At 39.1% G+C, this 18,591-nt stretch overlaps 2 protein-coding genes and 1 pseudogene across 2 annotated transcripts; 2 read left to right on the top strand and 1 right to left on the bottom strand.

Annotated features, from left to right (window-relative positions):
• Window positions 1–537: 537 nt before the first annotated feature.
• On the bottom strand, window positions 538–3,870 carry LOC141827857 (histone-lysine N-methyltransferase ATXR4). Its single transcript, XM_074715189.1, has 8 exons — window positions 3,586–3,870; window positions 3,386–3,517; window positions 3,128–3,183; window positions 2,353–2,479; window positions 2,160–2,226; window positions 1,876–2,055; window positions 992–1,063; window positions 538–899 (listed from the first exon to the last, which is right to left on the bottom strand). The coding sequence occupies exons 1-8, from the start codon at window positions 3,847–3,849 to the stop codon at window positions 781–783; spliced, it is 1,017 nt and encodes a 338-aa protein (XP_074571290.1). The 5' UTR covers window positions 3,850–3,870; the 3' UTR covers window positions 538–780.
• On the top strand, window positions 3,852–5,320 carry LOC141827118 (uncharacterized; annotated as a pseudogene).
• Window positions 5,321–6,750: 1,430 nt separating this feature from the next.
• On the top strand, window positions 6,751–10,450 carry LOC141827400 (beta-glucosidase 44-like). The gene is given in 12 exon segments (XM_074714628.1): window positions 6,751–7,364; window positions 7,474–7,532; window positions 7,893–7,968; window positions 8,098–8,169; window positions 8,266–8,353; window positions 8,719–8,959; window positions 9,141–9,256; window positions 9,350–9,383; window positions 9,385–9,571; window positions 9,680–9,711; window positions 9,799–9,901; window positions 9,980–10,450. Coding segments are annotated over 12 exon segments (1,542 nt in total). The 5' UTR covers window positions 6,751–7,105; the 3' UTR covers window positions 10,255–10,450.
• Window positions 10,451–18,591: the final 8,141 nt, after the last annotated feature.

Here is an 18,591-nt window from a genome sequence, read left to right as displayed (position 1 = left end):
CACTTCACTTGTCATGTTCTTCTTCTTGTCATTTTCAAATTGTATAATCTTTAACGCGAGCAGCATTCTATTGCAAGAGTAACTAGGCGATACTATGTTCACAATTTCTCGCCGTGCACCTTCTGCATATTCTATGATCAACGATGTATGTCTGATGGTGCTTGTTGGGGTGCCAAGTGTTGTTCTATTATCTATTTTTATGCATTTTTTTCTTTCATCACGAAGGAAAGTATTAGTAGAAATTTCATCTCTTGTATTTTTACTGTTCAGTTAAGAGAAGAAACTACAAACACAATTAGTATCGGAGGAAACTTTGTTTTAAATTGTGCCTGTGGGAATAATCTCAATAGGATTTAACTGATTAAACTTTGCCTTTTTTACGTTCGATTTAACTATATAAATTGTATGTGCATTCTAAAGTTAATTATATAGATCCAACTTTATATTGAATGGATATTTTAGATAAAAAAGAGAGAGAGAGAGAGATACATTAAATACCAATATCAGTAATTTAGTTAAACAATTTAGATTCACCACTTAAACTTATTACACTCCATCCGACAGCATAGTTCATAAATTACATAGGTAAAAGAATTTCAGGTAATTTCCCTTAACTGAAAAAAAAATAATTTACCACTTCGATAGAGAAATCCTGGCCATGAGAAAACTAATCTACTACATTTTTTCAAAAAATATATATTCCTTTTTATCAGATCAAACACAAAGCAGAGGCCTTGGAGGAGCTAAAGGAGACCAACAGGGCATCGCCTGAGTTGCTTCTTAATCATGAGATAAGCATCGAAGACAACGACACTGAAAGCCAAACCCTTCGCCCAAAATTTTTTGCCGGGCTTCAAAATCCATGCTGGTGTCAATGTAGCAAATGCGGAGCTCCTCACCTAACAAAGAGAGAAGAAAGTAAGAGTTCTACTGATAATATCACTCAGTGCACGTTCTAAATCTATCGAAAAGTTGGAACTTGGAAATGAACCTTCTTCAATGTGGCGAAGGGCCTTCAACTTTGCGCTTGCATTCTCTAACCAGATTATGTGTGTATTTGGGTCTATGACAGAGTTTCCATAGTATTAGCTTCTTCAGTCAAGCATTAAATTAATTGCAGGTGAGCTAATCATGCTTCGTATCAAGCATCAACAATGAGATTAAACACACAAGCTGTTGCTCCCTTACTCAAAACGCTCGTTAAGCAGATATTTGAAATCTAAATGTCCACACAGTTAACAAATAAAAGCCATAAACGATGCAGAGGTAATCCAATGATCGTACTGACTGTTTAGAGCATCATGTAATCCAAAAAGAAAAGGGAACAACAATGTGAAGCTTCTTTGTAGCAACCAATGGGCAAGGTAAAAACAATATCCACTATGACAGCAATGCCACTAGCAGTGTAATCAGCAGCAAAGTCAAGTACGCAAATACGAGGACAAAAAATGAACAACACTTTGCTCAGGCTAGAATCAGACGTTCATTTTTTACCAACTGATAGAGATCACACAAATACCTTTTTGCTCATGTGAAAGATTGCTAAAAAGTTGACCTCTCTTTTGTCTATACTAATTGCTATTTTATTTAAGCAACTGCTTAAGTCAATTAAAACATTATATGGTTGAAGCGAGTGTAAAAGCGAGGAGCAGAAGTCCAGCTACTAGTGTAGCACCTGTATGATTTTATGTTTATACCATCAAGATAGGTGATCCCTCATTCCATCAGAACTTGAGATTGGCTGTTCTATTATCTTAAAGATCCACAAAGAAATTATTTGCTTTTTTGCTTCACAGAATTCTCCAGGGAAACTTATATACTCATCACATAAAAGTAGAACAATCAGATTGTTAAAGAAATGCATACTGAGCTTACCACAGTCATGATTGTAGAATGATGGAAGCATATAAATAGCATTGCCAACAGCAGCATCAACTGCTATGAAAGCAACCGCTGAGCTAAGCATTTCTTCATAAGATCTTGCAACCAACTCGATGCGGAAAGCATTTATGCGAATTCTTGCCAGCACATTGATATACCATTCCTTGGTTAGAACTAGCTAATCAAGGGAAATCCTTTTTCTCCCATATGAAAACAGCAAAGGTTAACAAGTAGACAAGAAAATCAAGTGGAAGATCTGTTTCCGATATTAAGGATACATGTCATGTCATTTTTAAACTGCCCTAACTGAAAGGTGTCCTTCAACAATTGAAACTCTTCTTCCATCTATAGGCTCCAGAAGATTCAGATTCCAAAAGATGAAAGAAAAAATATACACCAAAAGCATAAGCCACCTTACGCACAAAGTTGGAAAAATAAGGAATTGACTGCAAGATAGATGAGTATCCTCACCTCTGCTATTATCTCATGGTGTAAGCTGGCAGGTTGAAGTATGTCAAGACTATCTATAGATGCTGCTCCTGATATAACCATACAAGCCAGCCGCTTTACCATCAATGGATATTTCAATCTCTTCAAGCTACAGCATACAAGGAGAGAGAAATAAGATTATAACCTTACATGTACAATCTTCGTAACTCAATAACATCTACAAGTACACTTGACCCAATTTGAAATTCTAAAGTAGGATGGTTCCATATTTGTTTAAAACCATAAACTGACTCTACAGGGACTCTTTACCCCAGTTTGACACTGTAAAAATGTCAAACTATTTGCTCAAAAGGTACTCTTTATTGTGACATTTAGATCCCTCAAAAGGTCAAAGTCAAATGAATTCTGTGATATAAGCTTTACAAGTCCTAGTATTAGTGGTTAAACTATTTGCTCAGCTTACTTCATCTAACATCATGCTACTAACTAAATCAAAACTGTGAATTAGTTTACAACATTAGTAAATTACAAATAAACATAACTGAGTGTATGCTCCAAGCTTAACATAACATACTCAACATAGTAGATGTCCACATGGAGATGGAAACAGTACCCTGAAATTAAACAATATTGACTCAAACTTTCAACGGAACGCAGAAATTGAGGAAAAAAGAGCAAATAACATCATCAGGCAATAGTGTTTGATGATTCTGAATGACTAAATTCTACAAGTAAAAGCACACATCAAGTGCACCAATTATTCACCACATCCACGAGAATAAGTCTAATTGCATACCTGCAGTATCGATGAAATGACGACCAATCCAGTCTGCGCTCTATCTCAAAGAAACCCTGAAATCGCAAGGTTACTAAAGCAGGTCTAATAAATTATAGATAACTGATGGAAGCAAAGACAGTGCGAAGTGGGAAGTTCTCATCGAAATAGATAATTCAGAACGCAATGACCTCGAGAGTTTTGCGGTTGCAAAGACACAAGAACATAGAAAACATGTAGCTCAACATACGAACGAAATAAAAGTAAAGAAAAGCAAACCTTGGACTGTTCTCTGCAACTCTCGCTGCAGAAATAGGAAGCAGCGGTCTTTGAGCTGTCATTCTCTTCCACAGCAGAGCAACTGAGAGGAGAAGGCGCCTCATGCAATCTCCCCAGACAGTAATAACAGACCTAGATCACATCCAGAATAAAAATTAAAGAGAGGAGTTTTGTTGGTCAGGAAAGACAAGAGAAGGTACTTTGTCCAGGAGAGACAGTGAAGGGTGAACGACGAGAGGGTTGGCGGAGTGTATAAGTTCACCGGCGGCAATTTCCCTGGTCGCAAACACGCCTCGCCCAGCCGACTCGGTTAGCGACACACGGATCGGCGGCGGGTTCATCCTCTCGGACGCCGTCGCAGAGGAAAAAAAATGGGCAGGCCATGATGGAGCGTCGGAAAAGGAGCAGCGTCGCAGCACCGACGACGCCCGGCGGCGAAGGAGAGCGGCACCGCTTGCGAACATAGATGTCCCCGCCCCGCCGGTGGATCCCTTCGACAAGCTTCTATTCGGCCCGAATCGAGCTGAACTTCTTCTATAATTTGGCGGCCCAAATCGAAGCCCACTAATAGACGCCGGTGAAATAGCCTCGCCTCGCTCGGCTCTCGGAGGAGCCCATTAGCGAGGAGGGTGATTCCCGGAGTGCTGCTCGGAGGATCCAATACTCCTTCCAGAACTGGATCAAGACCTACATTCCCCGGCTCTCCAGCAAGAAGAGCGACCTCAAGATCCTCCTTAGCGTCCTCGGATGCCCTCTCTCCCCCTCTCTGTTTTCCCCAAGCACCACTTCCCCCGCCATGTAGCTTGATCCCAACCGTGAGTTTATTTACTTTGCCGTATTTGATGCGCTAGTAATTACGCGTTTGCGCGATTTCAGGTGGTGGCGACGTCGTCGGCGCAGTACATAATCCAGCAGTTCCGGGCGACGACGGGGTGCGCAAAGCCGGGTTGCAGGACGGCGAAGAGCATGTACACGTCCCGAGCGCGTGTGGATGGAAATGGTCCAAGAGCACGGCCTCAGCCCGCACGGCGCCGCCTCCAAGGGCCGCCACCACAAGGGCTGCTTCGTGGTCTGGCAGATGGTCCCCGACATGTGGCTCGTCGAGCTCGCCATTTCCGGCCATCAGATCTCTGCCGGAAGCGAAGGCAAGGTCGCGCGCCTGGCGCCGTACGCCTTGGCTTGGTGCCCACGCCGTCCGCGGCGGCGTTCGCCCTCTCCGGCGAGCACTACAGGCAAGTAGCACTTTCCTCTCTTGAATGCTCATGCCATGCATAATCTAATAATTACCATTTCATCTTCCACCTCTGAACTGAATGGGCATCCACATGCTGATCCACAAGCTTTCATTGAATTGTGGAATGACTTTTTGATTTAAAAGTTGTTGGAATAGCACGTGAACCATCTTTGATTATCTCTCGCATCGCATATTCGCATTTGACGTTCAGTATTCGCATCGAAAATTTCCCATTTTTACTCACTTTAACAACTAAATTGATCGAAGAAGTACAGGGCTAAGACCCTGAAACAATCGCGGCCGTGTTCTCGCCGGCGCAGCACGTCGGCGAGAAGCAAATCGGCGACGAAGAGTGCTTCGTGCTGGAGCTGGTGGTGGACAACTCGATCCTGTCGAGCGGCCTTCTGGTGAAGCTGGAGGATTCGCAGCTGACGCGGATCCAGTCACCAGGCGCCGAGGCCATCTACTGGGAGACCACCACCTCGTCGTGGATCGACGACTACCGCCGCGTCGACGACCTCGTCGTCGCCCACTCCGGCCGGTCCACCGTCAACCTCCTCCGGTTCGGGGTCGGGGTCAACAAGGACCAGAGCGTGCTGACGCGGATGGAGGAGCGGTGGGCCATCGACGACGTGCTCTTCAACGTGGCGGGCCTCTCCGCCGACTGCTTCATCCCGCCGGAGGAGCTGCCTGATGGTTAGACTAGCAAACATTTACAAGGAAAAAAAACCTTATTTTATCAAATAATAAAAAAATTAGATAATAGATCAACCAAATATTTATATTAAATATAAAAGAACTAAACAGAAATAAAAACTCTATCTTAGCTTGTAAGATTTCGACCTTAAATTTTATCCTAAAATACAAACGCTTAAACGTATTACTAATAGGACTAGCATAAAAAGCTTACTCGAGCTAAATTTTATCTAATAATTATTAATTAAATAAATCATTTAAAAATGAATATCGACAATTATTGAAAACTTATATATTTTTTTCCAACACCTATCAATTATTTGTTGTACGCTACATCAATAATTTCTTCAAAAAAGTACATCAAACATTAGAGTGGGGAAGGGAGCAAAAAACGACAAATAAAAAGATTAACTTGGTCCACAGGGACCAACACAGAATCTTTCTCTCTCCCGTCAAAATGTGTGATTAAGGAAAAAGAGATGTAAGTAAATATATATATATATATATATATATAAAGAATTAATATGAAATAAATTTAATTATGAAAAATAATTATTATAGGTAATAAAAAAATTGAATTGAATTAGAGTTTAGGAGAGCCTCTAATAAGATCCATTCTTAATGTCCTTGAAATGTCATAAAAGTCCAAATCCCACAAGATGAGGGGTGTCAAAAATGAAACTCGAGTTGATTCAAAAATTATCGAATTCAAATTCTGATCGGATTTAGGTTGGAGGATTTTGAATTGAATTAAGTTTGAATTGATTTGGATTGATTTGAATTTAAATTTAAGGTTTTTTAAAATTAAAAATTTAAAAATTAAGATATTTTAGTATAATATTAGTATGTTAATGATACAATATTAAAATAAAATTAAAGAATTATAAAAAAAATAAAAAAATATTTTTTTGAGTCATTTGGATTATCCGGGTTGATCAGATTCTACGAACTCGAGTTTAGGATTTCTAGATTGCATGTGAGGTCTAATTTAATTTGAATTGAGATTTTTTATAATTTTTTTATTTTGAATCCGATCGATCTGATCCCAAATTGACAACCTACTCACTACATATCGTCCATCACGTCACAAATTTCTTGAACGTTTTCTCTTTACAATCTTGGCAGTAATAACAATATCTGGTTGATTTGCGGCTTTCAAGCTCTCCACTTTTTTGTTTTCTTCCCAAACAAAATTTCCTGCCCTTTTTGTAATTAATCCACAAATAAAATAATATAAAATTACGCTCTGTTTGGGATAACGTGGAGAAAGCGAGAATGGGGACCCAAAAACAGCCAAATAATCTCATTGAATTCCGCTTTTTGGCCTCAGAATTAATTAACATCGTCCAAATGCTCGTTCAATCTCACCTCATATTTTTAACCGCCGCATGGGCAAGTGATAAAGATACGATTTTGGCTACGTAACCCCGACGAATCGACAAGATCTGTTCTGGATTTGCATGCTGCTTTTGCAATGGTGATCTAGAACTAGAATCGAATCCCTTTTGGATTTGTTCTATTATTTTCCTTTTTACAGACGTCTGTGTTGCAGTAATTCTCCACCGAAAAGTTCTTCAGTAAAGAAAGAAAGAGATAATCATCGACGACAGCAGATTCAACAGTTGCTGCAGACTGCAGCAGCAGCAGCAGCAGCAGCGAGCGAGAAGGCCCAGGGTTTTTGTCCTCCTCCTACGCTCCTCGCTCGCTCACTCAGAGTTCACGTTCCTGTGTTCCTATTATAAATCCATTAACTACGTTCATTGTTTCCACTTTACTCTTCGCTCGCCTCAATGCCGCTCCTCGCCATGACAAGCCGCTTCTGCGTTTCCTTCTTTCTCTTCCTCGTGCTCGTCGCCGGAGCCGACGCCGGCGGGGAGAAGAAGGCCGCGGCTGGCTCGAAGCCGTGGATGGACACTGGTGGGCTGAGCCGCGCGGCGTTCCCGGCGGGGTTCACGTTTGGGACAGCGGCGTCGGCTTACCAGGTGGAGGGGATGGCGCACAAGGACGGCCGTGGCCCCAGCATCTGGGACAACTTCGTCAAGATCCCAGGTAAGTTCTGGGCATGCCTTGGAACCGGCTCCCGTGGTCTCACGGTCGAGATTTACTGGCTCTGAAGATGGTTTGTGCTTCCATTTGTGTCTTTTCTCTACTTGAGCAGGGCAGATTGCTAATAATGCCACCGGCGATGTCACTGTGGACGAGTACCATCGCTACAAGGTAAATCTGATTCATCACTCCATATGTGAGTTTGTTCTAATTGCCACGCCAAACAATCATCACGTTGAATACAAGTACTATTTTCAACAAACTTGAGCTTGATGTTGGCGAATTCTTGATTCGGAGCATGATGTTGTGTTATACTTGGAAGCTTTTGCTAGTGCATTTCTGTGAAGTGACATAAGTAAACTTTTATTTGTTGTTTGTAAGAAGATGCTCGATCACCCTGGTTTAAGAAACGTTGTTGACAGATTTGGGGATAAAGCAGCCTCTTAGAAACAAAAAGGAAGAAAGAAAAAAGACAGAAAGGAATGTTTTTCTATTTAATTCAAGTTTTGTTATGAAATATCTGCTGTACAGGAAGATGTGGATATCATGAAAAAGATGAATTTTGATGCATATCGGTTCTCGATCTCTTGGTCCCGGATTTTCCCAGGTGATCACTAAACATCAATTTAACAGTCATCTTTTATGCTATTGGTTGCTTATCATTAATAGTCCATCTTGTTGCACAGCTCATTGTTGTTATTATCGTGGTATGTAATTTTCTTTCTCACACATGTAGAGGGAGCTGGAAGAGTGAACTGGAAGGGAGTAGCTTACTACAACAGACTGATAGACTACTTGATGCAGCAAGGTAGGATACCATGAAGTTATGTTTCAAACAGGAACCGAAGTTTTCGATAGTAATGTAGGAGCCCTGCACTAAATGTTATCAACATTTCTCTTCTAGGCATTACTCCCTATGCAAATCTCTATCACTATGACCTCCCAGAGGCACTAGAGAAGAAGTACAATGGCTTGTTGAGCAAACAGATAGTGTAAGTTCCTGTTCTTAGTCTTTCGAATTCTTGTACTGCTACTTGTTTTATCAGTAAATTTATGTCATACTAATGTATTAGAAGTAGCCTAAACTACGATTACTAAATATATAAACAAACTCTAAATATTGATGCAACTTAATTTCAGTTCATCTACTGTCATTTCTGAACTCAGATATTAAAGAAATTACTGAATTTCTGAAGGAGAAAATGAATCCATCCCACCGGAACTTACCAGAATCAACTGGCAAAAGTGTATTAATGAACATAACTTAGCTCATAGTCCTAAATTGAAGAGATCAAATCCCTAAGTTTTTGGGTTTTTTTTGCTGATACTACTTTATCCATCTGTGTTTGCTATGCAGGGAAGATTTCGCTAATTATGCAGATTTCTGTTTCAAGGTTTTTGGCGATAGGGTGAAATATTGGATGACATTCAATGAGCCAAGGGTAGTAGCAGCTCTTGGGTATGATGATGGTATATTTGCTCCTGGAAGGTGCTCAAACTGTTCAGCTGGCAACTCTGCTACTGAGCCTTATATTGTTGCACACAATTTGATTCTCTCTCATGCAGCAGCTGTTAGAAGATACCGCGAGAAGTATCAGGTGATTACATTCTTCAACTTAATTGCTAATTCATATTTGAATGAAAAGCAAAGGCATCATCTTTAGGTTTATAATCGCCCTAATATCGACAATATGATTTGCAATCTGGAAAACGATTTGAGACAATCAGGCCCTGTTGATTTGATATATCACTGAGTTAGAAATTTTGCTACATAATCAGGCTCGACAAAAAGGTAGAATCGGAATACTCTTGGACTTTGTTTGGTATGAACCACTTACAGATTCAAAGGACGACCAAGATGCAGCGCAAAGATCAAGAGATTTTCATATCGGATGGTAAATTGCAAAAAAAAAACAGCATTTATCGAAAGAAATATGGATAATAAATACTGTAAAGATACAGATAAAGGATACTATATATTTCTCCAGGTTTCTGCACCCGATCATTTACGGCGAGTATCCTCAAGTCAATGCAGATGATTGTTCGGGAAAGGCTACCAAGATTCACAGAAGAAGAAATCAAGATCGTCAAAGGTTCGATTGATTATGTGGGCATCAATCAATACACTGCCTACTATATGAGCAATCCTCAACTTCCCAACCAGGGAAAACCCACTCGATATCAATCAGACTGGAATGCTCAATTTTGGTGTAAGTTACCTGCACACACTACACTACTGGATGCATGAACAACTCTTGGAATGCTTAGACTGTGCATTTACAGAATTTAGACTATATAACTATACTTTGCCTTTGCAGATGAACGCAACGGTGTGCCAATTGGTCCGAGAGTAAGTCATTTCACCCTTTTCTTCTTGTTAATGTAGTAGTTCAAGGAATGATAAATATTCACAGCACCAATGTTTTACCAATTGCAGGCACACTCCACCTGGCTTTACATTGTTCCTTGGGGAATGTACAAAGCTGTGACTTATGTCAAGGAGCGCTATGGCAATCCTGTTGTGATCTTATCAGAAAATGGTACAGAAGATCCATTTCCTCTTCTACTCAGCTGTATCTCTTTGCCATTTGACTCATGATCGATATCCTTGGTCACAGGAATGGACGTTCCTGGTAACGTCACTCTTCGACAGGGTCTGCATGACACGGTCCGAATCAACTACTACAGGAGCTACATCAGCCAGCTGAAGAGGGCGATCGACGACGGTGCCCACGTCATAGGCTATTTTGCATGGTCCTTGCTCGACAACTTCGAGTGGAGATCGGGGTACACGTCAAGGTTTGGGCTCGTCTACATCGATTACAAGACCCTCCGGCGGTACCCCAAGATGTCTGCCTATTGGTTCAGGCAGATGCTGCAAAGAGGTAATTAAGAAGCAGTGATTAGTCAAGGATGACTACGCTGTTTCATGTTTCGTTGTGTTATCATCTCGATCGTTACGTAGTGTATCTGTAGCTCTGCTGAAGTAGCTGCCAACAGAGCTTGTATCCGAGCATGCCAATAAAGGAGGTTTAGACGCTGTCGATCGTGGGAGGTTTCATGCAATTCTCGTGGTGTTGCAACTTCTCATGGTGGACCATGCAGCGGTGTGAGCAATGTTTTCGCAGGATTTGCTGCAGAAAATTTGAACCTTTTGTTTCAGCTTTAAGTCAATGCAATTCTGTCCTATCTTTATGTTTAAAATTATAATTATCAAAAGTATGAACGCGTCGAGAAGGCTAGCACGAATATGAACAGATTCAGCGGGCGGGCGCCGCCGCGGGAGTCAAATTCCGGCGGCGGATCGCACATACCGTCGTCGGATGACAGCGCCTACGTCACCAGCTATTCGTCATCGCTTTCCTTATGGGAATGACGACATATGTATATTTGCTTAAAATTTACAAGTTGAACTCGATCGTAGTGGACGGCCTGCAAATTAAAGGCATCTGAATTCGATGTATCTTTGGCTTAACAATGGTCAACAATTTGGAAAACTAATTTCTAGCGAGGCTATATATGCTAAACACCCTGTTATTGGGGTAATGCTTATTGTAGCAGAGGGGATGGACGGAGCAAGCGGCGATCCGAGAGGAAAACGAAAGGCGACGACGGCGACGCAGGGCGACCGAGATCACGACGGGGACGAGGAGGAAGAGATAAAGCAGTTCTACGCTTTGATAGGCAAGATCAGAGAGATTAAGGAATCGCTCTCGGGATCGACGACCACTGCGCCCAAGCGTTCTAAAGCAGCGCCGAGGCTATGGATGCCGGCGTTTAAGATGGAGGACTTCCAACATCGCGGTGAGGCGGAGAGCTCGGCTGCGGCGGCAGCGGAAGAAGAGGAGGAGAAGAGAAGGAAGGAGGAACATAGTAGTCGCTTGGATCTCAATCTCTCCCTCTGATTCTCTGTTTTCTGACATGATTAAATAATTATTAGGAATTTTGTGTACCAGCAGAATTAAATTAATTTCTGAGAAAATTTCGACACTACGAATCGACATAAAATTATCATGCATGAAGATTATTGTTAGCCCCTTAAATTTGATGGCCATGTTGGACATAAAGATTGGGGGCTTTGTTAAGCCTACTGGACAAGAGCATGTCAAGCAACGATAAGAATTACGACAGCATGCGAGGCTATCCATGCACAAGTTGAGCAAGAGACAGATTTGAATTGTGTCAAACAAATGTGAGGATTGGATGTGCTAGATTTGAGCATTTGACTAAGTAAACTTATAGGGAATGAAAGTGATGACATGGGGTGGGTGAATACAAGGTAGCACAATGAATTTGACAGTAAGGTGGATGTTTCGCCTAAGTTTTTGACGTCAAACTTGAGCAAAGCACAAGGCGTAAGGCGTGTAGTCTGACAAAGTAACAAAATGATGTGGATAAATAATTTTATACATGTAAGAAAGATAGTTGATAAAATTATCACCTAACCGTCAAGCCAAACACTGCCCAATCTCCGCCTATGCGTTAACAATAGGCAAGGTTAGGCTGTGACAAAAGGGGGAGTTTGGGTGTGTGAATCTATGATGTTCCAGTTGTAATCGGTAATCCTTTATTATTTTCTAAATAACAAAGGTTGAGAATTTTTCTTGTGCATTGTGTATTGCTTGTGACTTTTATCGGTCATATGTGTGAAACATTCTTGTGAACATTTGTGGTGCATTAGTTGGTTGAATTATAAGTGCAGTATTTGGTGGCCATGCAAGAACATTTTTGAAGCCGAAATTTGACCCTGTGACAAATAGTATCAGAGCATAAAAGATGTTTGGAAGTAACAACGAGATCAAAGAATGAATTACAAAGATCTTAATGAGTTTTATCCCTAAGGGAAAAGATGATTACAATTTGATTGCATAGAATGTCAATTTAGAGGCTATTGTGGATAGAATTCAGAAGTCTTTAACGGAGGAAGTGGCACAAATTAGTATGGATGATTATGATTTGTACTTTGAATTAGTCATTCTCCAAAAGGCAATGGGTTCTAATGCAAAAGAAGAAGAGCAGATCCTCCAGTAGTAAGAGTTTCGAAATGAAAATCCTTTGAGGGCACAAAGAGTGTTAAGGAACTTGAAGTTTTATTGTGGTATATGGTGCAATAATTTTCTACTACTAGAGTGTTTGAAACTAAAAAGGTGACAATTTTCAATATGTACATCGTTGGTGATGCGAAATTATGATGAAGAGTGGACATGGTGGATGATGTTGATGTTGATCGGCAAAAAATTGACACTTGGGATTGGTTGAAGAAGGAAATGAAGGATCAATTTCTTCCAAACAACACTTGTTTGCACGAGATGGACTCAAACAACTCAAACATAATGATTTTGTGAGGGATTGTTTTACAAAATTAAGTTCTTTGACGTTGGACATTCACAACATGTCAAGGATAAGATATGGGCACATTTTCTACTGTTGTATGTCACTGTGAAAATTAATGAGAAAATTATTCATACAATGGTTTATATAAGGGTTACTCATACCTTTGTGTTTGCTAAACTTGTGCAATCATATATATGGGCTATCAGTGATCAAATACCTAAGTTATATCAAATCAGTGAATGCAAAGATGTAGATTGTTATGGGAATGACTTACAATGTCCCTATAGTTGTTAGAAAGGCAAACATGATGGTGCTTCAACTAAAGGATTTTCTACTCATCCCTGATATTGAATTCTTCCGGAAGACAAAGATACTACCTATGCCTCATATGGATGGAGTAATGATGATCCAAGAGTCAAACCACTTTGTTCATTGTGTGTACCCTTATGGGAAGGGTAAGGATAAGTGGCAGATATAATACATTTCTCCATCGTGACCAACTGCAGTTTCTCGATTTATCTCTTCACAGATGATCATGGGGTCAATCGTGTGGGACCGCTAAGGTGACGGATTTCACCTTTTTGCAGAAGAAAAGGATAAGTGGCAGATAGACAACATATCTGCATCTGCCGGGTCATTTGAAAAAGGTTTATAGTGAGATGAGATATCTTATTTGTTATATCTATAAATAAATAAATAAAATTATTAAAACAAGGGTATAGTTGTAATTATCTTAAAAAATTATTAATTGCACACTCTTATTTATCTCTATTGCTAGATCGTATCCTTTATGTTTGCTTGCCCTTTTATACTCTTATCGTTTTATCAAGTTGTTATTCCCTATTAAAATTTATTAATAGTATTTACAATAGACAACATGGAATTTAGAGATAGCACAGGGAAACTTAGGATAGTTCCCTTGAGAACACGAATCCTTACGAAATTTTAAGAGAGTAAACAACAAAAATAATTTTGTTAGAATATATATATAGTTTCCTAAAATCGAACAATACGATAAAGTTTCGGCTCAACACTAGTAAAAAATTGCATAGCTTCTCAACTAAATAAGTGGAGAAACAAGTGTAAAATCTAGTGTCATAAAAGATTATATATTTTATAAAGGTTGTAAGGTTATTTATACTAAGTTAGTAATAAAATATTTCTCTATGAATATAGAGCATTTGCTCCTTGTTTTAAAAAGGACTTTCGAGTCTTTCTGCTCATTCATAGACTTTGGCTAAATTGAAATGATTTTTTTTAGTAGGTGGATTGCAATGATTCATTCTATTCTTATATGAGGCACCTCACTGAATGAATTAATTGCAAAGCATTCATCTTATTTTTTATGTGAGATATATCTCAAGTGGATTGTAGATCGTTTACCCTATATATGTGTACGTATATGTGTATACACAATATATTTCATATTAAATGAATTGTGGATCGTTCACCTCATGTATATACAATATTTCTCTATCGGATGGATTAATTGTGGATAGTTTATCCTATTTATATATATATGCATACATACAATGCATTTCGTTACAAATAGATTATGGATCATTCACTCTCATATACGATGCATCATTCTTGGGTAGATTGCGGGTCGCTCATCTTTATTTTTTTTACACGATGTGTTCATATTAAGTGGATTGCGCACGTGTCGTTCACCTTTACTTATAAGATACATTCTTGATGGATATATTATTCATGTGATTCATCACTTAATAAATTATATTAAATTATCAGATAAAATAACATTATAATTAAGGTGTGAAATATTGTACAGAGATTATAGAGAACTTATGAAAAGAATAAAAAATAAATGGCATAGAAATAAAAAATGCAAATTACATTATTACCCTCTTTGACTATATTTTTATGCTACTTTATACTCTGTGATCAGTCTCCTTTTCATTTGACCTCCAACTTAATTGCTAAGATATGTAGATAATATTAGTAGAGTTATTTTTCAAAGGTATTAGGTTAGCTAATTTTATTTAATATTTTACTCATAGATATTGTTACCGTTCACATGCGATGAGCGAAATTAATTTCACGGCAAATCTAACTTGTACGTAGCATGACATTATTTGTTTGTGACTTTTATCATGTGAAGAATTCTTATGAGCATATATTAGATATTTAATTATTCAAATTGAATAATTTAAAAAATAATCAATTCAATCTCATCAAAAAAATTTTATCGACCGTCAAACTTATAAATCAAAAAGCCTGAACAGTACATTCCTCCATAATCATAGTTATCTTTCTTTCCATAGAAAAAAATTAATTAAGAATTAATTTGTAAATGTCTAATTAACTAACGGAGCCTCGTGTCATTTAACTGTAGTCACGGGGCTCGTACGTGCAATTGTGATGCGTTAATGGGTAGAATCAAATGCGGGACGAGATGGCGTACAGAAACAATTATCTTCTCGTACAGAATTATTGGCTTCGTGGCATACAGAAACCGAACTATTTTAACATAAATAACTCAGCATTTATCCTTTATTGCCGATAATCTAAAGAGAAATACAATAATTAGCTAAGGCATAACAATGTACGTACTGATAATACATGTATGCGCCCAAGAAGGCGGTCAAATACATCAAATCAAACAATTAAAAGCCGTTGACTAATCCTACGTCGGCCACGTGGTAGCTAGCCACCTAGCTGCCTGCTGCTGCTCTCTTTAATTAACATTTATCTATCAAATCGCGGGTAATTAACTGCGCTTAATTACTACTTGCCGCCGCTAGATTCCATTCCAAACAACTACACGACGATCCCACACGCCACCCCATGCACCGCATCCACCACCACTGTCCGATCAAGTCAATATTAAAACGAACGGACGAGATCTGCTACCACTCTGCTGTATCAATGTATGCGCGAATCAAGAAGAAAGATGTTACGTCAACGTTTCAGAACGCTGCATGGCGTGGCGTGGCGTGTGTTTTCTCTGTGCCCTAATCGATCTTACAATAAATTCATGGAATTATTATTTTTTCTCTTTCAAAAAGTGGATTTAGTAAACAGTTTCAAACAGAGTTATCTGAGTTTTACTGCCTGGGAAAACCAGAAGGAGACGTGATTCTACTGTGGAAACAACGAAGAATTAATTAATTTGGTACGTAGTGAATGTTAATTAATTGTGTGAAGGACAGATAGCTGCCTCTCTTTATAACTCTTCTCTGATTTCGACGTCATCAGCGAGCTAATAAACTATATATTTAGGTGGCATCTCTCGTCCATTAAATGCGTGGGAGGGCATGATCTTGCGTGTGCAGTTGGCTCTTGCTCTAACAAATCGACAAAATGAACTTTCATTGTTTCTCAGTTTCTGCTCTTTCCTCTCTCTCTCTTTGTCTCTCTTTTAATTTAATGTCATATTATATTAAATTTGAAATCATTCTAAACCTCATTGATAGAAAAGATTAAATTATTAATATTTAGGTCTTCTATCTTTTGAGTGCAAGTATTTTTAATTGCATCACCTTGATATTCTAATCAGAAGCATTTCAACCTCGAAAAAATGACTTAATTTGCTCGTGATCAATTTTTCTTCATTTTTTTTCCAAACTACTTTTCTGATAGGCAACATTTGACTTCCAAAATTAAAATAATATACATCCAAATTAAAATAGTTTCACGTATTTCACAACAATATCAATCTAATATTATTATTTTAAATTGAAATACCATTTTATATATAGTTTTATTAATTAATTTAATTTCCATCCATACTTTTACTTACAAATTTGATTTATACAAGTAACGTTTAAATTTTATTGTAATACTGTTATCTATTTTCTAGCTCCCTATCAGATAATCAACATTTTATATTTTATTATGCATCAAAATATTATTACTTTATGCTAATTTATTATATAATTCAGAAGTTATTTTAGAAAAAACCTTGTTTCCCATGCTCGATCCTCATCTTCTTCTGAAAACAAATAGTTTGAACTTGAGAAATACTATGCAATTCTAGAATTGGATAATTAATACCTAAGAGTACAGAGACAATAAAGAAACAAACAAGAGGGAGGAAAGAAAATCTTTTATTGCTTGAATCTTTGAAAAGAGGATACATGATCAGCTCTGTATGCCAAGAATCTCTCTGGATCTTACATATATAAATATATATACTTGAGCCATCGTATACAACTCCATAGGGACATTAAACAATAACTAACACATACATGTAATCTATTAATTAATCAGCTAGATCTCTCCAGGAGATTCTCCCAATACAAAGCCTTTTCTCTTCTTGTCTTCAGTACGTACTTCGTTATTCGACCTATACATCAACCTCGAGCACAAAAGAAAAGCAGAAAGAAAGAAAAACAAAACAAGCAAAAGACAGCTTGAGCTTGGAAGACTGGAAGAGTATCAAACTCCGCGCTTCGATGCAATTTCTCTTCACAAAATTAAAGGGAAATTTTTGAGAAAGAAAGTACCAGATCAGTTGTGGAGTGGGTCCGGGCAGCTCGGCACCCGCCGCTTGCTCTCTTCCAAACCGGCGCCCTCCCCCTCAGCTGTTGCCGGAGGAGGACGGGGGAAGTAGGGGAGCGGCCTCCTCCCTACAGGCTGCCACCGTTCTCCGCCGTAAGCCCGAATTGCATCTGCCTTACCGTTAAAGCACAACGCGAAGAACCAAACGCTCATAATTAGCACCGCCAGCGACGACAGCGCCGCCCACCTCCCGGCCATCGGCACCGCGTCACTCTGCCGGCGCTACTCCCATGGTCGCTCCCTCCGCTGCCCGACGGAATCAAACGAGAAGTGGATCGACCTCCAGGATGGCTGTCTGTCTCACTCAGAGTAAACTCGTAGGAGGAAATAAAAGTAGGACGACTCGCTGCCTTATGAGGGCGTATGTTTGAGCTATGGCCACAATATGCGCTCTAATTCCGTGAATGCCACTGGTACGACGTCGCCGTCCATGGCGGGGCGCTGTCTTCTGAGACTAATGCATGCGGTGTATTTGGTATTTAGTATGGAATTAAGAAGAGTATATGGACGTCTGGTGTTCGACTAGAAACAAAAGAATATAGTTCACCGATAATTAAACCGATTAAATAAACAGCTGGCGATGTGTTATGATGACTAGGCTTTGAGTGTCCTTTTTGTTTTTTGTTTAAAACAAGGCGTCGAGCGTACTAGCTATAAGGAAAATTTCAATCTACTTTCATATTTTTACAGTATATGACTGCCGTTTGTAGGACCTGTGTGACGAGCCTCATGAATTTCCACTTAATTGCTTACATTTGTTATCGAATTCAAGATCAAATTACTGATGACAATTTAAGTTGTAGCTATGATATGGCAAGTAGTAAGTAGTAGAAGAAAACTAGATAGAACATCGTTACAAAACATCAATCGGAAAGTGAACAACAATCCGACGAAACTTTGAAAAGACTACTCCAGTATTGGAAAGACTTCCTTTGGAAATAATCATAATGTATGTTTTTTTTCGGAGACAAAAATTCTTTCTGTGTTGTGTTTGTCTCTTTGTGATCGATCTGTCACTCACTTTGGGGTTAAACTCCAAGTGAGTCTGTAAACTTTGAAGCCGTCCGTAACAGGAATCGCCATTGACAGACTAACTGATCGACATACTATTTATAACGACGCACATCGATCAGCACCAATGGAGTCGGAAACAAAATCATCTGGCTTCATAAGTTGAATCATCAGCCTTTAGGAACGTGCAGTATTAATAATTTGTCTACCTTTCTGCAGTCCCAACGAGGTCAGAATATATATATATATGTATATATGAAAGAAGAGGCCAACACAAGAGGCGAAAGAATCACTTTAGCGAGAGCTTGAAAAAGGAGCAGGCGACGCAGAGTTTCTGCTCGTCTTGGCTTTTGTTCTCCCTTTG

Source organism: Curcuma longa, chromosome 4, assembly GCF_044706935.1.
Source record: "Curcuma longa cultivar G26 ecotype Majalengka, Jawa Barat chromosome 4, ITB_CL_G26_1.1, whole genome shotgun sequence".
Lineage (NCBI taxonomy): Eukaryota > Viridiplantae > Streptophyta > Magnoliopsida > Zingiberales > Zingiberaceae > Curcuma > Curcuma longa.
This window is presented reverse-complemented; position numbering and strand designations above follow the sequence as displayed.

Excerpts from the sequence above, each read along its gene's own strand:
- LOC141827857 (XM_074715189.1), bottom strand. The coding sequence starts at position 3,849 with ATGTTCGCAAGCGGTGCCGCTCTCCTTCGCCGCCGGGCGTCGTCGGTG. Across the intron at positions 3,518-3,585 it reads CACTGTCTCTCCTGGACAAA|GTCTGTTATTACTGTCTGGG; the intron begins GTACCTTCTCTT and ends GATGTGATCTAG. Across the intron at positions 1,064-1,875 it reads ATTCTACAATCATGACTGTG|ACCCAAATACACACATAATC; the intron begins GTAAGCTCAGTA and ends ACTCTGTCATAG.